The sequence below is a fragment of the Leucopleurus acutus genome, assembly GCF_964270905.1.
Source record: "Leucopleurus acutus genome assembly, chromosome: 4".
NCBI lineage: Eukaryota > Metazoa > Chordata > Mammalia > Artiodactyla > Delphinidae > Leucopleurus > Leucopleurus acutus.
In genome coordinates, this window is record NC_139146.1 from 5735895 (window position 1) to 5758782 (window position 22888).

At 38.6% G+C, this 22888-nt stretch overlaps 1 protein-coding gene across 1 annotated transcript in view; it reads left to right on the forward strand.

Moving 5' to 3' along the window:
* SLC7A11 (solute carrier family 7 member 11) overlaps positions 1–22888 on the forward strand; it is a gene marked incomplete at its 3' end in the record, with an annotated part of 86186 nt that overhangs the window by 48632 nt on the left and 14666 nt on the right. The window contains exons 7-9 of the mRNA XM_082837712.1: positions 19381–19504; positions 21388–21491; positions 22262–22358. Coding sequence (XP_082693838.1) covers positions 19381–19504; positions 21388–21491; positions 22262–22358 — 325 coding nt within the window. The remainder of the gene's footprint in view (positions 1–19380; positions 19505–21387; positions 21492–22261; positions 22359–22888) is intronic.

The window sequence follows — 22888 nt, forward strand, 5'->3', positions numbered from 1 at the left end:
GGTAGGTGTACCATTATTTACTTGTTTTCCTGTTAGGCATTGAAAATGTTTCCAATTTTTCTTAGTCTCATAATGCTGTGTTACTCATTTAATATATAAATCTTTGTACATATTCAATGATTTTCTGAGAAGATTGATGAAAGAGAATTACTATGTCAAAGGCAATGAACTTTTAAAAAGTCTCTCTTTTTTTTTTTTTTTTTTTGCGGTACGCGGGCCTCTCACTGTTGTGGCCTCTCCCGTTGCGGAGCACAGGCTCTGGACGCGCAGGCTCAGCGGCCATGGCTCACGGGCCCAGCCGCTCCGCGGCATGTGGGATCTTCCCGGACCGGGGCACGAACCCGCGTCCCCTGCATCGGCAGGCGGACTCTCAACCACTGTGCCACCAGGGAAGCTCTTATTCTTTATATCCTATATTTTTTGTAAACATTTCATCAGTTTTTCATGTAACTAAATTTTTCTTTATGATTCAGCTTATAGAACTTTAAATTTAAATATAGTAATTAATAAGTTAGATATTTAAATTTAACTACTACATTTAACTGTAACCATTTAAAAATTTTTCCATATATTGCTTTTATACCATAAATCTTTCTACATCCCTAGATCATTTAAATCTCACTCATATTTTATTTGTTTGTTTTTCCCTGATTTCTTTTCCCATTAAACTTCACGGGCCCAGCTGCTCCGCGGCATGTGGGATCTTCCCGGACCGGGGCACGAACCCGTGTCCCCTGCATCGGCAGGCGGACTCTCAACCACTGCACCACCAGGGAAGCCCTCCCATTAAACTTTTAATCTTATCTGGAATGGATTTCTTTGAGTGTGCTCCATCCAGTGTAAGCTCTTGATTTCCCCCAAATTTCCCAATAGCCCATCATTTATTGAACAGTCATAATACCACTTAGCTTATGGTATTTACTTAATTTATAATACTTACTATACATCATATGATGTAGTAAGTTTTTATGTCATATACTAGATTTTATTTCAAGGTAATCTATTCTGCTCCACTTATCTTTCTATTGATATATCAGCCAATTACTATACAAATTTTATTATTAAAAGTTTTAATACTCTTTAATCTGGAGGGAAAGGTAGCCTTAAGTATTATTCTTTTTCTCTAAATAAATCAACGTTGAGTATAACTCATTTGTATGAAGGCAGTTTTTACTCTCAGCTTTTCATGCATAGGAAGAGAATCTATACAGTGCTTTGAAATTTAAAGCTCATAGTTTTTCAGATTATCTTGGTAGTATTATCTCATAATCTGTATCGTATAAAGAGATATTCTTCATATATGACTAAATCCTTTGTACTCCAGAAATTTCTTTTGCTGTGTACTATGGTTAATTGTTGACTTCTGTATATTGGTTATATTATGGTTAATTGGCTTCTTCTTTTACTTCTATCAGATTTTAAAAATACTAACTAATTAAAGTAACCTACAAGATATCTTCTGATAATATTAGTCTTACTTTTTTCCCCTTTCAGCCTTTCTTTTTTAACCTCTGAGCTCTACTAATGAAGCACCTTTTATAATGATTTTCTATTTTCCAGAATATATTTAAACAAAATACCAAATGCCAAAATGTTAGTGGAAATATCAATGGAAACATGCAAAACAATTATTTCTTTATGGTCCTTGTAATTGGTGAAACTGCCCTGTAAGGGATTAAATATGAATGAATTTAATTATTATGTAGGTATCCAAATAGTTGAGTTTATATTCCTGAGAAATAATCCTTTGCTACATAGATTATTAACATGGTAATAAACACAATTCCTAAGCAACATACATTAGACAGAATAAGTTTTTTCCTTGATATCCTTCTTATGATTGAACCAAACATCTGCTGGAAAATATTTGAATCATGTTTTATGCGTCTCTTAGACATTTGCTACTTTTCTTACAAAATGAGAATGGCAATATTGGATTATGTCATTTCTAGCATTTGTTTTCTCATGCTGGTTCCAATTCATCTGGTATATTCCAAATGTATGCACAGAAATCAACTCAAGACACAATTGTGTTGCTCTCTCGATCGAATAGTCAATCGAGAACCTCAGTGCTTTGACCAAGAGTGAGTCAGCTGCTGTTGTGTATTTAGAAATGAGTCTCCCTTGTGCCCTTTTCCTTCCTCAATGACGTCATTTTAGTCTGTGTTCCATTTCCATTGGCTTCTCCCCCCAGGTTGTGAGGCCTGATCCCTTCCATGGTTCGGACACCCTGTTTGTTTGTACTGTTGATTCCCTGCCTATGGCGGCCAGCTGACTGTGCCGTGCTGTGTTTGTTCGTGTTTTATGGGGAGATGTTCATGTGCGGCTGCTGCATTTGATATTAAATCTGAGATGAACTTCAGGAGGTTTCCTGATTTTTATTAAAAATGATTTTGGCTAGGGGCCATGTTATCCTGTTCATAAGTCAGGTGTTCTCAGAGATTTAATAATTTAGAATTCACATGAGGTTTTGATGGAATAAACATTCCTTTTCTCTGTTAAAGCTGCCTCTTAACCTTTTATTTCCTTTTTCCTCTTCGCTGCTTCCATTTATTTATTTTTTTAAAGTCTTCTTTTGGGAGGTTTGTACAGATTTACCTCAAAGCTATGAAAATAATGTAAAAGGAAGAGTCAAAACGATAGCTTAGTTTGGTTGAAGTGATTTAAATTTGGTAAGTTTTGTGAGTCTTTTCACCACTATTATAAACGCACTTCTGTTTTAATTATTTTAATCCCAAGTTATATTTTCCAAAGTAGTTATCTTCTCTCCCTATTTTAATGAGCTATTTCTTTTAGAACATGTCCTACAAATAAAATAAAACATGTCTTACAAATAAAAGGTTTGATAAAAAAGCAAAAAAAAAAAAAAAATAGATAAATAAATAACAGAGGCCAAAGAGGTCAGGAACTCTTTTCATGTGTGATTACAAGCTAATAAAAAGCAGAAATTATCCTTAAGGGTGGCAAACAGTTCTGACAACTCCTCTCAAAAATATTTGCCCTAGGGCTTCCCTGGTGGCGCAGTGGTTGAGAGTCCGCCTGCCGATGCAGGGGACACGGGTTCGTGCCCCGGTCCGGGAAGATCCCACATGCCACGGAGCGGCTGGGCCCGTGAGCCATGGCCGCTGAGCCTGCGCGTCCGGAGCCTGTGCTCCGCAACGGGAGAGGCCACAAGAGTGAGAGGCCCGCGTACCGCAAAAAAAAAAAAAAAAAAATTTGCCCTAGAGATTTAGAGGCTATATTTTCAGGCCACATTACGTGCTCAGTTGAATATCCTTAATTTCTCCATAGAATTTGGTGAGTATTAATATGTAAAGATATTTGAGAAGACTGTTGAAGTTAGAAAATGTTTGGTTTTGTTTTCCTCACATTAAAAATAGTAGAGAATGAGGAGTACAGGGGTCGTGGGCATACTTAGAAAAGGAGGGGAGATTTCTCTGAGGAGGAGACTTTTGATTTAAGCCTAAGTGAAAGGAATGAGATGATCACGTGAAGAATCAGAGCAGGGAGCTCCATGTCTTATCCTGTTTGAATTTTAGATTCCACGAGCAAGTGAGTTTTCGTTTGTAGTTGATGTCTTTATCACTTTACTTACAATAATGTCTAGCATAAAGAAGATATTTGATAAACGGAGGTGAAATGAAATTTTTATAAAGGATTCTGATAAAGGACAATATCCTTAATAATATTACTACAGATGTCCTCCTAAAATTCATATGATTTCTAAAAATATATTTGCAATACAGTTTTGATAAAAAATAAAGGCAGAAAATATGAGTGTCTGTGATAATGTGGTCCATGTAATGTGGCATCCAGCGGTCTGATCTGATCTACAGACACTGTTTTAGAATCTGGAAGGATGGACAGACCACTTGTCCTTTATTTTTAAATTTTTTTTTAAGCATCTTTATTGGAATATAATTGCTTTACAATGGTGTGTTAGTTTCTGCTTTATAACAAAGTGAATCAGCTTTATGTATACATATATCGCCATATCTCCTCCCACTGCGTCTCCCTCCCACCCTCTCTATCCCACCCCTCTAGGTGGTCACAGAGCACCGAACTGATCTCCCTGTGCTATGTGGCTGCTTCCCACTAGCTATCTATTTTACATTTGGTAGTGTGTATATGTCCATGCCACTCTCTCACTTCGTACCAACTTACCTTTCCCACCCCCCCATGTCCTCAAGTCCATTCTCTACGTCGGCATCTTCATTCCTGTCCTGCCCCTAGGTTCTTCATAACCATTTTTTCCCTTAGATTTCATATATATGTGTTAGCATACGGTATTTGTTTTTCCCTTTCTGACTTACTTCACTGTATGACAGACTCTAGGTCCATCCACCTCACTACAAATAACTCAATTTTGTTTCATTTCTTTTTATGGCTGAATAATATTCCATTGTATATATGTGCCACATCTTCTTCATCCATTCATCTGTCGATGGACACTTAGGTTGCTTCCATGTCCTGGCTATTGTAAATAGAGCTGCAATGAACATTGTGGTACATGACTCTTTTTGAATTATGGTTTTCTCAGGGTATATGCCCAGTAGTGGGATTGCTGGGTTGTATGGTAGTTCTGTTTTTAGTTTTTTAAGGAACCTCCATACTGTTCTCCATAGTGGCTGTATCAACTTACATTCCCACCAACAGTGCATGAGGGTTCCCTTTTCTCCGCACCCTCTCCAGCATTTATTGTTTGTAGATTTTTTGATGATGGCCATTTGGACCAGAGTGAGCTGATACCTCATTGTGGTTTTGATTTGCATTTCTCTAATGATTAGTGATGTTGAGCATTCTTTCATGTGTTTGTTGGCAGTCTGTATATCTTCTTTGGAGACATGTCTATTTAGGTCTTCTGCCCATTTTTGGATTGGGTTGTTTGTTTTTTTGTTATTAAGCTGCATGAGCTGCTTGTATATTTTGGAGATTAATCCTTTGTCAGTTGCTTCATTTACAAATATTTTCTCCCATTCTGAAGGTTGTCTTTTCGTCTTATTTATGGTTTCCTTTGCTGTGTAAAAGCTTTTAAGTTTCATTAGGTCCCATTTGTTTATTTTTGTTTTTACTTCCATTTCTCTAGGAGGTGGGTCAAAAAGGATCTTGCTGTGATTTATGTCAGAGTGTTCTGCCTATGTTTTCCTATAAGAGTTTGATAGTGTCTGGCCTTACGTTTACGTCTTTAATCCCTTTTGAGTTTATTTTTGTGTATGGTGTTAGGGAGTGTTCTAATCTCATACTTTTACAGGTACCTGTCCAGTTTTCCCAGCACCGCTTATTGAGGAGGCTGCCTTTTCTCCATTGTATATCCTTGTCTCTTTTATCAAAAATAAGGTGACCATATGTGCATGGGTTTATTTCTGGGCTTTTTATCCTGTTCCATTGATCTATATTTCTGTTTTTGTGCCAGTACCATACTGTCTTGATTACTGTAGCTTTGTAGTATAGTCTGAAGTCCAGGAGCCTGATTCTTCCAGCTCCGTTTTTCTTTCTCAAAACTGGCTATTTGGTGTCTTTTGTGTTTCCATACAAATTGTGAAATTTTTTGTTCTAGTTCTGTGAAAAATGCCATTGATAGTTTGATAAGGATGGCATTGAATCTGTAGACTGCTTTGGGTAGTATAGTCATTTTCACAGTGTTGATTCTTCCAATCCAAGAACATGGTATATCTCTCCATCTGTTTGTATCATCTTTAATTTCTTTCATCAGTGTCTTATAATTTTCTGCATACAGGTCTTTTGTCTCCTTAGGTAGGTTTATTCCTAGGTATTTTATTCTTTTTGTTGCAATGGTAAATGGGGGTGTTTCCTTAATTACTCTTTCATATTTTTCATCGTTAGTGTATAGGAATGCCAGAGATTTCTGTGCATTAATTTTGTATCCTGCTACTTTACCGGATTCATTGATTAGCTCTAGTAGTTTTCTGGTAGCATCTTTAACATTCTCTATGTATAGTATCGTGTCACCTGCAAACAGTGACAGTTTTACTTCTTCTTTTTTAGTTTAGATTCCTTTTATTTCTTTTTCTTCTCTGATTGCTGTGGCTAAAACTTCCAAAACTATGTTGAATAATAGTGGTGAGAGTAGACAACCTTGTCTTGTTCCTGATCCTAGAGGAAATGGTTTCAGTTTTTCACCATTGAGAACGATGTTGCTGTGGGTTTGTCATATATGGCCTTTATTGTGTTGAGGTAAGTTCCCTCTGTGCCTACTTTATGGAGGGTTTTTATCATAAACGGGTGTTGAATTTTGTCGAAAGCTTTCTCCGCATCTATTAAGGTGATCATATGGTTTTTCTCCTTCAGTTTGTTAATATGGCTTATCACATTGATTAATTTGCATATATTGAAGAATCTTTGCCTTCCTGGGATAAACCCCACTTGATCATGGTGTATGATCCCTTTAATATGCTGTTGGATTCTGTTTGCTAGTATTTTGCTGAGGATATTTGCATCTATGTTCAGCAGTGATATTGGCCTGTAGTTCTCTTTCTTTGTGACATCTTTGTCTGGTTTTGGTATCAGTATGATGGTGGCCTCATAGAATGAGTTTGAGAGTGTTCCTCCCTCTGCTATATTTTGGAAGAGTTTGAGAAGGATAGGTGTTAGCTGTTCTCTAAATGTTTGACAGATTTTGCCTGTGAAGCCATCTGGTCCTCAGCTTTTGTTTGTTGGAAGATTTTTAATCACAGTCTCAATTTCAGTGCATGTGATTGGTCTGTTTATATTTTCTATTTCTTCCTGGTTCAGTCTTGGAAGGTTATGCTTTTTAAGAACTTTTGCATTTCTTACAGTTTGTCCATTTTATTGGCATATAGTTGCTTGTAGTAGTCTCTCAGTGTCCTTTGTATTTCTGTAGTGTCAGTTGTTACTTCTCCTTTTTCATTTCTAAGTCTGTTGATTTGAGTCCTCTCCCTTTCCTTCTTGATGAGTGTGGCTAATGGTTTATCAATTTAGTTTGTCTTCTCAAAGAACCAGCTTTTAGTTTTATTGATCTTTGTTATTGTTTCCTTCATTTCTTTTTCATTTATTTCTGATCTGATCTTTATGATTTTTTTCCTTCTCCTAACTTTGGGATTCTTTTGTTCTTCTTTCTCTAATTGCTTTAGGTGTAAGGTTAGGTTGTTTATTTGAGATGTTTCTTGTTTCTTGAGGTAGGATTGTATTGCTATAAACTTCCCTCTTAGAACTGCTTTTGCTACATCCCATAGGTTTTGGGTCGCTTTGTTTTCCTTGTCATTTGTTTCTAGGTATTTTTTGATTTCCTCTTTGATTTCTTCAGTGATCTCTTGGTTATTAAGTCGTGTATTGTTTAGCCTCCATGTGTTTCTGTTTTTTACACATTTTTTCCTGTAATTGATATCTAGTCTCATAACATTGTGTTCAGAAAAGATACTTTATATGATGTCAATTTTCTTAAATTTACCAAGGCTTGAAATGTGACACAAGATATGATCTATCCTGGAGAATGTTCCATGAGTGCTTGAGAAGAAATGTATTCTGTTGTGTTTGGATGGAATGTCCTATAAATATCAATTAAGTCCATCTTGTTTAATGTATCATTTAAAGCTTGTCTTTCCTTATTTACTTTTCATTTCGGGTGATCTGTCCATTGGTGAAAGTGGGGTGTTAAAGTCCCCTACTATGATTGTGTTACTGTCGATTTCCCCTTCCTATGGCTGTTAGCATTTGTCTTATGTATTGAGGTGCTCCTATGTTGGGTGCCTAAATAGTTGCAATTATTATATCTTCTTGGATGGATCCCTTGATCATTATGTAGTGTCCTTCTTTGTCTCTTGTAGTAGTCTTTATTTTAAAGTCTATTTTGTCTGATATGAGAATTATTCCTTTAGCTTTCTTTTGATTTCCATTTGCATGGAATATCTTTTTCCATCCCCTCCTTTTCAGTCTGTATGTGTCCCTAAGTCTGAAGTGGGTCTCTTGTAGACAGCATATATACAGGTCTTGTTTTTGTATCCATTCAGCCAGTCTGTGTCTTTTGGTTGGAACATTTAATCCATTTACATTTAAGATAATTATCGATATGTATGTTCCTATTACCATTTTCATAATTGTTTAGTTTTTGTTATTGTAAGTCTTTTCCTTCTCTTGTGTTTCCTGCCTAGAGAAGTTCCTTTAGCGTTTGTTGTAAAGCTGGTTTGGTGGTGTTGAATTCTCTTAGGTTTTGCTTATCTGTAAAGGTTTTAATTTCTCCATTGAATATGAATGAGATCCTTTCTGGGTAGAGTAATCTTTGTTGTAGGTTTTCCCCTTTCATTACTTTAAATATGTCCTGCCATTCTCTTCTAACTTGTAGAGTTTCTGCTAAAAGATCAGCTGTTAACCTTATGGGGATTCCCTTATGTGTTATTTGTTGTTTGTCCCTTGCTGCTTTTAATATTTTTTCTTTGTGTTTAATTTTTGATAGTTTGATTAATATGTGTCTTGGCGTATTTCTCCTTGGATTTATCCTGTATGGGACTCTCTGTGCTTCCTGGACTTGATTAACTATTTCCTTCTCCATATTAGGGAAGTTTTCAACTATAATCTCTTCAAATATTTTCTCAGTCTCTTTCTTTTTCTCTTCTTCTTCTGGGACCCCTATAATTTGAATGTTGGTGTGTTTAATGTTGTCCCGGAGGTCTCTGAGACTGTCCTCAATTCTTTTCATTCTTTTTTCTTTATTCTGCTCCCCGACAGTTATTTCCACCATTTTATCTTCCAGGTCACTTATCCGTTCTTCTATCTCAGTTATTCTGCTATTGATTCCTTCTAGAGAATTTTTAATTTCATCTATTGTGTTTTTCATCATTGTTTGTTTGCTCTTTAGTTCTTCTAGGTCCTTGTTAAATGTTTCTTGTGTTTTCTCCATTCTATTTCCAAGATTTTGGATCATCTTTACTATCATTACTCTGAATTCTTTTTCAGGTAGACTGCCTATTTCCTCTTCATTTGTTTGGTCTGGTGGGTTTTTACCTTGCTCTTTCATCTGCTGTATGTTTTTCTGTCTTCTCCTTTTGCTTAACTTACTGTGTTTGGGGTCTCCTTTTCACAGGCTGCAGGTTCGTAGTTCCTGTTGTTTTTGGTATCTGCCCCCAGTGGCTAAGGTTGGTTCAGTGGGTTGTGTAGGCTTCCTGGTGGAGGGGAATAGTGCCTGTGTTCTGGTGGGTGAGGCTGGATCTCATCTTTCTGGTGGGCAGGACTGCGTCCCGTGGTGTGTTTTTGGGCGCCTGTGACCTTATTATGATTTTAGGCAGCCTCTCTGCTAATGGTTGGGGCTATGTTCCTGTCTTGCTAGTTGTTTGGCATAGGGTGTCCAGCACTGTAGCTTGCTAGTCGTTGAGTGGAGCTGGGTCTTAGCGTTGAGATGGAGGTCTCTGGGAGAGCTTTCACCGTTCGATATTACGTGGAGCCAGGAGGTCTCTGGTGGACCAATGTCCTCAACTCAGCTCTCCCACCTCCGAGGCACAGGCCTGACACCTGGCCGGAGCACCACGACCCTGTCAGCCACACGGCCAGGTATGTGGGGAGTTTCTTGGGAAGCTTTCGGGAAGTCTGAAGTCTTCTGCCAGCGTTCAGTAGGTGTTCTGCAGGAGTTGTTCCACACGTAGATGTATTTCTGCTGTATCTGTGGGGAGGAAGCTGATCTGCATGTCTTACTCCTCTGCCGTTTTGAAGGTCCCTCAGCACTCTTCCTTTATATGCTCTTCTGTAATGATCACTGCTATCAGCCAGACTGATACTATGAAGGTACTGTGATGTACTGGTATTCGTGATTGAGGATAGGATCATAACCTCAAGACCCAGGAGAAGAGTTGGTGAAATCTGTGTCCTGTTTTTTTCCTCTGAGCGACAGAACAGGACAGACTCAGGCACTTCCGTAGGATGCTCTGTTACACGAGCAAGGACTGAACTAAGTTTTCAAGGTATTGTTAAACAATCTTTAAAAAGCAGCTTTATTTGTTAAAGTGATTGAATAATGAACTTCCAAGAGAAATGGACGTTAGATTTCATTAATTCAGCACCGTCTTTAACTAAGGAGGAAGTTTATGCCTAGAGAGGTCCAGTGATCTCCTGGGTTCCTGCCAGTGACTGGAAGATGACTGGACCCAGCTTTCAGATTGGAGTCCAGAGAATGTTCATAATTCTATGAAATCAAAACAAACACTGAAGGCAAACATCAGAGACAAAATGTTGCATAAAGAAAACTTACACTTGGGATGGTACATACACATTTTTTTCTTGGTTATAGGAATTTGGGGATGGGGCTGAGGGAAAATATGAAAGAGAAGGGAAATTACAGGGTGGGTGAATGCGGGGACCACTTCTCTTTCTGGGGCAGGTAGTCCCTCAACCGTTGCATGCTGTGTTTGACTTTGCTAAAGTATCCTTGGGGAGAAATTTGCCTACGAATCCTTGTAGTCTAAGAAAAGGCATTAGCAAACATAAAATAAAGCACAAAGCTTAGTTTTTGAAAAGTTTAACTTTTGAGCTGAAAGATGAAAGATAATGAAATTTCCGTTTCTGCTGGGAATATGAATCTTTGTAAATGGACAGCCCAAGGAGAGGAGAGGGGAACTTACAGGAGGTTCTGCCATTCTGGGGGCCTCTGTGACCTTTGCAGGGAGCTGTCAACTGTTCCAAGCAGGAGTCAAAATCATCACTTTCTTGACAATGACCTATCATCTCTCTCGACTGGAAAGGTATTTAACCCATCCATTCAATTTCTTCTCATCTTCACCTTTCTCTGAAGCTCCATTAGCTGCTGTGTCATGTTCTCTGGGGCCCAGCCATACGGATTTACCACTTTGATTAAAGCCAGGCCATAGCTGTTGGCTCCCCTATCAACCTTATACCTTTCCTACTATAAATGTTTCCCTCAATTACCTATGAATAGGATTTGTTGCAGTGAAAAATTATTTTCAACTTTGTAGGATCAAATATATATATACATACATACATACCTCTATAATCATTCGTAGATAGGCATGTTATGAAACCAATTCATAGAGTTTGAAAACCGTAGTTTAGGAAGCCAGCATTGAGTCCCAAAAAAGTATTTAAAGACATAATTTGACTTGTAGCATCTAGTGGAGTGATGTTAAAACTGTTTGAAAGCGCTGGATCCCTTCAGTTGTATATCAATACATAAAACAAGGAAGAGAGGACTGCTCTGGTTGAAGTGAGTGAGGACAGGTTAGCCTCTAATCTTATCAATTGTCCATCTTCTATTCTGATTCCCATATTACCCTGGTGTCTCCTTGACTACCAGATGTCAAAGTAAAATGATTTCTAATAATTAGACTTGTCATTGTTGGTCACAAATATTGAAGGCAGTTTTCAGTAGTTCATTTGTCAGGGTTGAATGTCTCCATATGTACCTGTTCCATTTCTTATCGTGCAGCTGGTCAGAAATGTGACTGGATTTGATTTATGGGTTTATAGTAGGAGAAGTGTTATCAGTTCCTTCTAAGACACGTGTTTATGACCAGAGGGAATTTTGACTCTAATTCCCACTTATTATACCAAAGTGGGTATGTTTATTTTACCTTGCCTTGTACTTAGCATAAGAGTATATTTATTTAACATTGCATTGTTTTATTATGTATCGTTGGCCAAAACAAGAGGCGATTATACTTTGATCTTTGTTGGATCGGAGGCAGTTGTCAAATGTGCAGGAGATTTTATATTTCAAAATAGTGAACAATGGGGTCTATGTTTGCTCTGTTTCTGGGAAGTTGGAATAATAGAATTTTCACTGTTTTAACTTTAGCCAATGTAAGTGTTTCAATCTGATCTCATTTGGGACGTTATTTTAAAGACTTTATATCATATACTGGTCTCTTACGAAACAAAAAAATATGAGATAAAAATTAATGAGGACCCATTTAGTCTCATAAAAACTAATTCACTGAGATCTACAAAAGGTCTTGATATAATGAGGCCCTTCATTCTTTTATTAGTTAGGGTAGTGCCAGCTGCTCCAACAAGCAAACCACAAATTTTCAATGGCTTTAAACAATCGAAAGTTTAGTTTTTAGATCATGTTACAGTCCACTGTTGGTGTCCCTGGCTGAGCGGTAGACTTTCTTCCTCATGTCGATTCCGTGGCCCAGATTCCTTCCACATTGTGGCTTTGCCTCTCTATAGATCCTCTATACAACTAGAGAAAGGGTTGGGGGCAGACAAGGCAACCCACTTCTTAACAACCTTGGCCTAAAACTGCCACATCAGTTGACACATAAGGATGAGTCACACTCCCACCTAGATACCAGAGAGTCTGGAAAATGTGGTCTATCTGGGTAGCTTCTTCTCAGGAATGACTGATACTTTGGAAAGAGGAGCACAAAACTGTGGTGAGTACTTCATTCTCTCAGCCATGCATATCTGAATCTCAGGAACTCAGTTATAAAAAAAAAAGAAAAAGGTTCACTGAGACGTTGCGTCACCTTAGAGTACTTTAGACAAAATCCTGAGGGAAATAACATTTTAAAAATATACTATAAAAACAATATAACAAAAATAAGAGCTGGGGCTTCCCTGATGGCGCAGTGGTTCCGAGTCCGCCTGCCAATGCAGGGGACACGGGTTCGTGTCCCGGTGCGGGAAGATCCCACATGCCGCGGAGCGGCTGGGCCCGTGAGCCATGGCCACTGAGCCCGCAAGTCTGGAGCCTGTGCTCCGCAACGGGAGAGGCCACAACAGTGAGAGGCCTGCGTACTAAAAAAAAAAAAAAAAAAAAAAAAAAAAAAAAAAATAAGAGCTGAACATTAGTATGAAATGTAATTTATTGTTATTAAAATATTTTGTTTTCTTAGTTATTTACTTGCTAACATTTTATCAAAAACCAATTTTGTTTCTATGTTTGTGCACTCAAACTTGCCTACTAATTTCTTTACGTTCATCCATGATAAATATGGACAACTGTAATATATCCAGACGACACACTCTAAATCTTGAGGAAATGAGAACAAATTAGATGCAGACAATGCAGATTTTTTATTGGTATGAAATTCAAGCAAATGAAAATTTACCCCCATGCTCCATTTTGCTGAATAATTTTATTTAGGCAGGAATTTATTCTGCTAGTTGGATAAAAAAATAAAGTATTATTAGGGCTAAAAACACTTAGACTCATGCTTCTGATTGCTTATGACCCTATGTTTCTGAATTATAAGTTTCCATTTCAGTTCATTTTTCTGCGTGGTTTTGCTGCACTTTTCTGTCTCCTTCATGCATCTGTGTATGTTTTTTCCATGAGCCTCCTCCAGGCTGCAGTCTTTTAATCTGTGTCTGTTCATTTCTTACATCTCCCTACAGGTCCCTCTGTCTTCTCTTTTTGTTTATGGAGTTCTTCATCTGTGGACAATGGAGAATGGTGAGATTTAGATTAGACATCAGTGGTATTGAAATTTAAAGCGTCTCAGTGAAAACACCTGTAGTCTTGCCGTGGTACAATAAGAAGCCGAGGGCAGGTGTTTAGTGCTTGAAATCAGTGGGATCACTGTGTACCTTTATGTGACAATCTGCTCGTCACATCACTGTGTTCAGCCTTGGCCCAGAAGTTGTCATTAAGTTAGAACATGAAGCATGGGCCTTTAAGAATGTTTCTAAATAGGTTTATTGAATGTACTCTTCCTCTTGCTACATTTTCTTCTTTCAGTGACAACCCACACCTTCCCCCCCAACTTGCCATGTCTCCTCAAGTGCATTTCTCTTATACTGTTATTCACAGTCCAGTTCCCACTCACAATGTGCAACTAGAGATACAGTGATAGCACTAAATGACAAGGGGGCAATATCACCGATAACATACAAGACACTTCATAGGGTTCCAGTCATCTGTAATCTAATTGTTTCAAGTCTGGAAAACAATCAAGGACCCTTATTTGTAATTCAGTCCCTGCTAGAAATGTCAGAAGTCACATAGCCCGATAGTACAGTTTCATGCTTGCCGGGGGGCAGGGGGGTGTCTCTGGAAAGTTTGAGACAAGCAAGAATCAGGGAAATTATGTAAAAATGTATGGAAGAAAAAAACACGTGAGTGAAGAATATAGATAGATTTTCTTTGAGATATACTAGTATTGATCTTTTGGATTGTAACACATGACTGAAGTTTGAGGAGTACAGTAAAATGAACAGCAGTGGTAATAAAGTAAACGGAATAATCCTGTAAAAATAAATTGGTAGATCAAAAAGAGAGAAGTAAGAGGTACTTGAGTCACTTCTGGGTCAGATCTAGAGAAAAGCTTTCAAGGTCTCTACAGGGTCATTATAAAGAAAATGTTTTGGTTGTTTTTTAACATCTTTATTGGAGTATAATTGCTTTACAATGGTGTGTTAGTTTCTGCTTTATAACAAAGTGAATCAGTTATACATATACATATGTTCCCATATCTCTTCCCTCTTGCATCTCCCTCCCTCCCACCCTCCCTATCCCACCCCTCCAGGCGGTCACAAAGCACCCACACACACAAAGAGACAATGTGAAATAGGTATGATCCTAAAATAAATACTCAGAATCAAGACACACTCATTTATAATTTTAAATACTTTATGTTGAGATGAATCATGGCTTTGTTTCAATTATATATAAACAGTTTACTAAAAAATTTTAAAGTTCTTTGAAAGACCCTGTTTTCTTTTTTATTTGCATCTCACATATTAAGAAGTTCGTCATTTTCTTGCCCTTCTTAATTCCTCTTTTCTCCCCTCCCTCTTTTTTCCTGAATGCAAAATACATGTGTTAAAACATTAATGATTTTTAAATAGAAAATGTGAAGCATCAGGCACTTCTCTTAGAAGATTCCAGAACACACAAGAGAAGGTTTTAGCAGAACTGGCATCATGCCCAGTCCCATGGCTCAAAGACAATTTTAGATGCCCCGGGATCAATGGTTTCTGTGGTCTCCAGTGGATGTATCCACACCGGGGAATGTATGAAACTTATTTTGATTCACATAAACCTCAGAAGATTTTGCGCCAGTTATAAAACAATTTTAGGAATGTCCTAAATACAAGTGACTACAGAATTACTCGGATGGCCTGAATATCAGAAATCCTTGTGACCTTCATGTGTCCTCAACTCTCTGAAGCTAGGTCTACTCATTCTGTTTTCATGGCAGGAGTCTTTTTAGCCAACATAAAGCACTGGAAACAATGATCATTGCTGATGCTCTACCATGGAGTTGCAGAGTATATTAAAAATGCATCCCATGCTCCATCATTTGCAAGATTATTTGTGATGACTATTAAGTGCATAGTAAAATGTACTTGGCTTCAAATGTGTCACATTGTAACAATCAGCCTTCTGACATTTGTATCATGCATATAAAATAGAGGACATGTTTGTCAGCATGTGAGGATCCTAGGAATTTTGTACCTAGAGTTAAAGTAGGCACAAAACAGCCATGATGTCACGGACAAGGTATTTCAGGAATGTGGGACTTAGCGATGGAGGATCTGAATTCAAGACCCAGCTTTCTCACTTACTACTTTTGTGACCTTGGCCAGTCACTTAACCTCTCTGAGCCTTGGTTCCATTGTTTGAAGGTGGTGGTATTACCTCCTATTTCAGTGGGTTGTTGTGGATTTTGTCATTTGTTCATATCCTGTGTTATTCCACAAAGGATTTGAAATGAAATGTGTATATTTGGAGATAAAATGCGTTTGCCAGTGCTTTGTAGATTATACAAATATAAGCTACCTGCCATTACTATTGGGGCCATTTAAATTCCTGGGGAGCTCTATCCTTAGAATGAGAGTGCTTCTAAGCAGATGTTCCAGAGACTTCCATTTAATAATTTCCAATAAACAAATATTTATCTATGTGTTACATAGACGGGTTACAGATGCCGATTTAAAATAAACCTGCAAGGAAAGAAGACCGTCCAAGACCTTTTGATTGAAAACCATTTGCAATTAATAAAAATACCAGATTCTCACTTACTTAGTGCTTATTTCTCATGAATACATAATTGAAAAGACTATAATGACAAAAAGCTCTTAAGGATTAAGTAACTTTTCCCAATACATTCGTATCTTGTTAATCATAAAAAAATATATACACAACATTTGAGAAAGATTACAACTCATAGGTGTGAGTCGTTTTTATTCAGCTTAAAGACAATGCTTTTGTTGCACTTAGAATTGGTGGACACCTCGCAATTACACAGGGGCTTTGAAATGTCAGTGGCCTACCAGTTCCTGTGATTCCTTTTATTATCATGTGCCATTTGCCTTAATCTTGGATTACTAACTGTGTTTATCTGCCCTCTGCATCTAAAGCCTCCAGAAAGATGGCCCTGGCTTGCCCTAATAGCTCTTATCAGCTCACCCAGTGGCCCTTAAGCTTTGCTGCTTGAAATCCAGGAGTTACCCACACAGTGCCAAGCCCTTCTGAACAAGTCAACTGATTTCCTCGGTGTAAATGATTGCTATTTATGCCAAGGCAGCCACAAACCCTTCTCCTTCCCTTTGTTAAGGTGAAATGGAACCTTAAGGACAGAAGCTACGGGCTGTCTGGCCACATCCTCCAGTTCCCATGGCTTAATTTTACCTAGGGTGGAATTACTGGGTTTGCTGTGAATTGCTGCAAGGTTAGACCCCTTTTCTCTTTTATCCTATATTTTAAGCTCCTTTGATTTTTTTTTTCCTCTAGTATCTATATACTAGGCTGATCTAGCTATAGGCTATCTATAGGCTATATCTATAGGCTATCTATACTTGGCTGATAGTAAAACTGTTAATAATCTGTTTCATTTTGTCTGATAAGTATGCTTCCTTTTCCTCCTTTTCTATAACAGTTGTCTAGGGAAGTTTATTCAGTGTGCCTCTGTGGTTTTTTAAATTCAAAATAAACTAGTATTTCCAAAATATTGAAACTTTTGAAAACGTTCACTTGACATTATAGTTCGTATCACACAGAAAAATTATGAAAATCATGGAATAAGTCTTTCGCCCTCCTTCATACTACACAAAACTGTATTTTCAGTGAATACATGAGGAATACAGCCTGGATAAGAGCTTTCCAATAAACATTATATTCAATAATTATAATTTCTCTGAAAAGTAATAGTTAAGAGTTTGAGGACCCACATGCACGAGAGAGAATACACTTCAGTGGTTTAAATGCTTTGACTTCAGGGTAGCTGGATCTGCAGCTGAATTCTGGGTTTCCACTTACCAGCTGTGTATCCTTGAACAGTTCTTTAAACTCTCTAAGACTTCATTTCCTCATATATAAAATGGTAATTGTGCTCCTAACTCACAGGATTTTCCAAGGACAAAATGAGGCAAATATGTAAAGTGGCTAATAAAAGGGTGGGTGGTAGCAGCATCTGCTGTTTTTTGTTATTGACAAGCTGAGGAAGAACAAAAGGAAAACTAACCTGGAAGTTTCAAATGTTTTAAAGGTCCCTTCTGCCAAAGTCAGTTTAGAAATCCTCCCTCAGAAAGACCGCAATCTCCGGGCAGGAGACACAGGCTGCCTTGAAAGAGCTGGGCTGGGAGGCTAGATTCTATGCCGGCAGGGCCACAGTCAAATTTCAGAGTGACTCCTCTGTGCTCTCTGACAGCATCATGTGACATGACAGTACTACCTGTCCCGGACAGGTTAGGTGACTTCACCGCACTGAACAGTAAATCACCTCACTTTTTCTTAGCAGAGCCTTTGCATTTCTTAATCCTACTCTTGCGAGGAGATCTCTGGAGAGTGTCTTTCTCTCTGCTTCTCTCCTCCATAGAAAGAACTCAAAACCCCATTTGGCGTGTTATAAGAGCTGAAGGATTCGAGTTTCAAATATTGATAATACAGTGAGTGGCTGAGAAGCTGCCTTTATCTTTAATATGCCTTATGCCACTTACCCCTCTGTATTTAATTGGCCCAGTGATCTCCTTTGCTTACATTTAGCGTTTATCAATCACAAGCAGCAGTGCGTGGTACGGCATGAACAGAAAGTTCCACGGGACCCTCTTCACACTGGGGAAGGGGAACATCTGCTCCTTTTCTAGCAGGATGCCAGGATTTTAGAGGTCAATGTGTTTCCCCATCAAGGCTTAAGGCTTTGGGGACCAGGGGAAGTGTCGAGCTCCAAGCAGCATAATGAATGGCATTTGCTGGCTGGCTGGGTTTGCCTGTTCTCAACAGGGGACAGAGAATTCAGCGTAATGAACTGGGACTTAGTGTGCTCAACACACCCAGCTTGGGGAGTGAGGCAGGCTGTGCCTTTTTTGTTCCTGGTTCGGACCTGTATTTTCATCTTGGAAGAAATTATAGGGAGGTCTTCATTAGTGGTACCCAGCAGGGTTAAGGCTCCATGAAGGCTGATAAGCTCTATGGCTAAAAAAAAAAAAAAAAAAAACCCACAGAACCCATCCGCCTTTGTGCAGGGAGCCGAAGGTTTAAGTTGCTTGAACTGGAAACAGTCTGAAGAGGTGATTATGTTAAGCAAGTAATGTGTATCGGTAACATGGAGTCAAATTATGAGGGTCAGTAACTTCCTGGCTTTCCCAGTGCATTAAATGAAGACAGAACGTTGTGTTTGCGCCGGCTGCTTCCTGATGCCGCGTAGTGTCAGCACCGTCCGGTCATATGTACTTCACAGCATGTCACCTCTAACTTCATGGGATTATCTGCGCTCTTGCTTTAATAGATACCCATGATCTTGAGCTCCCTTCGAACTCACAGCAGGGCAGTGCCAAGGCGTTATTGGGAACACTTCTGGGCTTTTTGTGTTATGTACAAAATTATTATTACTGTCATTTAGAAAGGTAGATATATGTTGCTGGCATGCTTCCAAAAGTGTACACGTATTTGATGGCAAGGGGAATCACTGAAGGGGAAGACACTGAATGCGAGAGATCTTTTGGGAAACTGGTATTAGAAAGGTGTCAAGGCAAGTGAATCAGGATTTGAAAGGCATATATATAGGACAGTGGATCTCAAAGCGTGGTCCCCTGGCCAGCAGCATCAGAATTACCCAGGAACTTGTGAAAGATGCAAATCCGCCTGAATCAGAAACTCCTGAGGTGGGCTCAGCAGTCAATCTCTGTTTTAACAAGCCTTCCGGGTGATACGTGCTCAAGTGTGTGAAACCCTGCCGTAGGATTTATGGAGCACAAGAATCGGACAGACCCACATGTTTTGGGGTAGAGCAGTAGACAAGACAAATGTAGTACCTCCCCTTATGGACTTTATTAAATTACAAAGGAATATGTGGTACTTCACCCTGATGAAATGTTTATGCATACCCAACAGAGCCTGTAGTTAGCCATATACCATTTTGTTCTTTGTTTGAATGAGCCTGTTATCTTCTTTGCTTGCAGACAAATGACTAACAAAAGATGACTGATCAGTGATTCCTTTGTGCATTTCAGAACCATCCCCCTTGCGATATGTATATCCATGGCCGTCGTCACCATTGGCTATGTGCTAACAAATGTGGCCTACTTTACGACCATTAGTGCCGAGGAGCTGTTGCTTTCAGAGGCAGTGGCAGTGGTAAGTCTAAGTTGGGAAAATGCCAGTTTGAATTTAGGTTAATGAAATGATGCAATTTTATTGTAGTTCCCTCCAGCAGAAAGTGTTTTGAAATCCAGTAATTCTTTTTTAACTGAATGATAATGAATATTTTAAAAATTTAGAACATACCTTAGCATATTCCATTTAACTGATACAGCTACACTCGTATGTGATTTCTCTGTACTGTTAATTTCATGTAAAACATTTCCACATATGCCTGCTTGAAAACATATTTCCACACATACATGTTGAATAGAAGTCATTATTCTTCCAACATGTCTTTAAAGACAGGTGGGCAGTTACTGAGTTTAAATGAATGCATTTGGGGGTATGCAAATTGCAGTTGATTCTGTACTCCTCCCCGTTTAGACGCTTTTCAAGTGCTAACTTAAAATCTTTTTCCCAAAGTACCGCTTTAGAATTTCCAAACGGACCACATAACATTTTTTTTCTAGTATATATATCATTTTGAATACAAGTTCTAGGATATTATTAATTTGAGGAAATGCTGAGTTATTCAAAGTTAAACAGATGTCATTGCTATAGTACTTCTCAGAATATTAGAGAAGCTAAAGTGCATTTTAACTCCCTGAGATGCGGATACTCATAATTTTACAGCATTTTCCAAAATTTATTTGACTTCAGGGGCATCTTTTGCTTTCAAAGGTCATGTTATGGGACTGCTATTCTGTGACACAGACTTTTTGGTATAGAAACTTAGCTAGTAAGAGGGCGCTCATTCATGACCTTATAACAATGAAGGGTGAAAAAAAAAAAGAACTTCCCATCACTAGATGTCAGTTCCTTTTAAAATAGTCACCATTAGGTCATATCAGAAACATCCACGGGGAACAAATTATCTCATTTCATGTGAACCTATGTACGAGTTCACTGTATTAAAAAAGACTCTGTCCACTGCTGTAACTTCTACCAGACAACCAAATGCACAGAGCTTCCTGATGTCAGGTCGTCATCTCATCTTACTAGACAAAGGGCAGCACTTAAGTCTTTGAGCGTAATGTGGTCCATTAATTACATAGCACCGACTGCATCAAGGACAAGTAAAGAATCCCACATTTTTTTTCTTTTTTGGAAAATACATCCTTCATGAACATTTGCAATGTTGCACATGCCATGCAACAAAAGGAAAGGTCAGAAGTTTTGTTTAACTTTTATATTTTCTGTAGCTTGGTTTCCTTGGACTTGTGTTGGTGTTCTAGCCTTTTAATAGGAAACTACAGAAGGAATTGGCAGATAACTGAGAGGGCGGGATGGACTTCATAAACAGAGATTCAGCGGATGTGATTATTCTGGGCAAAAGATTTTCAGAACTGTTCATATCCATGATATACACGATTAAGTCCTCAATTATTTTTGGCCACGCCTTTAAGTCATAACAGTGGGATTGGTATATGAAACAGGTATCTGCAACACTTCTCAGTGTACCTTTGTACTTCGCTATAAAAATGTGGCTTTCCAGATGAGAGAGAAGGTATTATACAGAAGGATTTCTGGCTCTAAAAGGAGAACTTCTGTACTGAGTTTCTTTTATTTACCAGAGTCAGAGACAATAGATATCATAGTTGATAAAGATTTGATCAATGGATCATTTGCTCTTTGGAAGTAGAGGGAAGGTGCTTGTTTAGACGATTGCCCATAATTCTGCAACAAGCAGGGGCATGGCGCCTGCCTTTGATTATTATTCTAAGAGGTTAGTCTGACCCTCACCCCAAAAAAGGGTTATAAAACACACACAGATCACCAGGTAAACAGAAAGTCATAGAGCGAGTTTGGCCTAAATTGTTTCATTTTATTCCGCTTTCTGCCAGAGCATTAATTTGCTTCCTTCTGTCTTTCACTAGACTTTTTCTGAGCGGCTCCTGGGAAATTTCTCAGTAGCAGTTCCAATCTTTGTTGCCCTCTCCTGCTTTGGTTCCATGAATGGTGGTGTGTTTGCTGTCTCCAGGTGAGTGAGTTCAAGCATTTCTAGAAATGCGTTTCTGTGTCTGAGATGGGATGTGATGAGGATAAGTTTAAAAAGAAAAGAAATAGTGCCTCTAAACCTGCTGTTTTTAAAGGGAAACGCAAGATTGAAATCTTTCTCCAAGTATCAACAGCGTGTTCTATTCTGTCCATTAGAGGGCACTGTTTGTCTACTCATAGCCTACTCTGAAGCCAGGGATGAAGGGGTTTTTTGTTGTTGTTTTAACGTTATGTCTACAGAGTTTAACAACAACATTTTATTTCTGGCAATAAGATCTTTTGTTTCTCTAAAGGTGACAGGCAAAAAAGTAAAGTAAGAGACACCAGGCATCACCATACCACCATCTGTATCCCTTTTGTTTGATGCAGAAGTCCCTTTTGTTTTAATTTGATGAACACCCAATCAGATAAATGTGAATGGTGTGTGTGTGTGTGTGTGTGTGTGTGTGTGTGTGTGTGTGTGTGTGTGTGTGTGTGTGTTGAGTTGGACTGGATTGCTAACACACGGGCAGTATTAGAAATGTAGAACGAAATTCACCACCAGCTATTTATATGTGGGGTGAGTTATGCTGAGTCAGATGTTGCTACCGTTTCTCCTCAAAGGAACGTAACATTTTGGCAGATTTTATAAAATTCGAAGTAATCACCTAAGAAATGTCAAACCATTTGGTGTGAAGAAGATGCAAGTTTTCTCTTCGATTTCTGGATTTTTTTCCCTTGGAGATGATTAATTATACATTTTTCTCCTGTCAGGTTATTCTATGTTGCATCTCGGGAGGGTCACCTTCCGGAAATTCTCTCCATGATTCACATCCGCAAGCACACTCCTCTGCCAGCTGTTATTGTTTTGGTAATGCATAGTAACGTGTGTCTCTAGATGTAACCTCAAAGAACAGCTTAGCAAAGAGGATTTCAAACTTGGCTTCAGCTCGTGCTTTCTGTTCTCATTCATCGCTAAAGTGGCTCTATGTGTATCCTGGTGGATTTGCAGAGGCAGAATATTTTCCATCGCTTCCCTTCATCCAGTATATCTGATGCATATTTGATGCTTTGGAGCAATAACACGTCACTTCTTTTTCATCTTTGTAGAAATCTGTGAGATCAAAGGGAAATGATTGCCTGGGCTCCTGTCACCGACAGAGAGCCTCGCAGAAAAGGAGGTCGAGTGATAAGTCCCAATTCTACTTATTGAAAGTGGGGCTAAAAGCTACAGTCCCAGAACGCCCAGATGTCTCGAGGCCCCTTATCCTGAAATGCATACAAAGTTATAGAAAAAGTGGACAGAATCCTAGACGGTGCAGGGATTCTGTGCTTGAAAGTGAGACTTTTGAGAGCAACCCTAAATGGGGGAAATAGAAGCACCTAAACTTAAATTTGAGC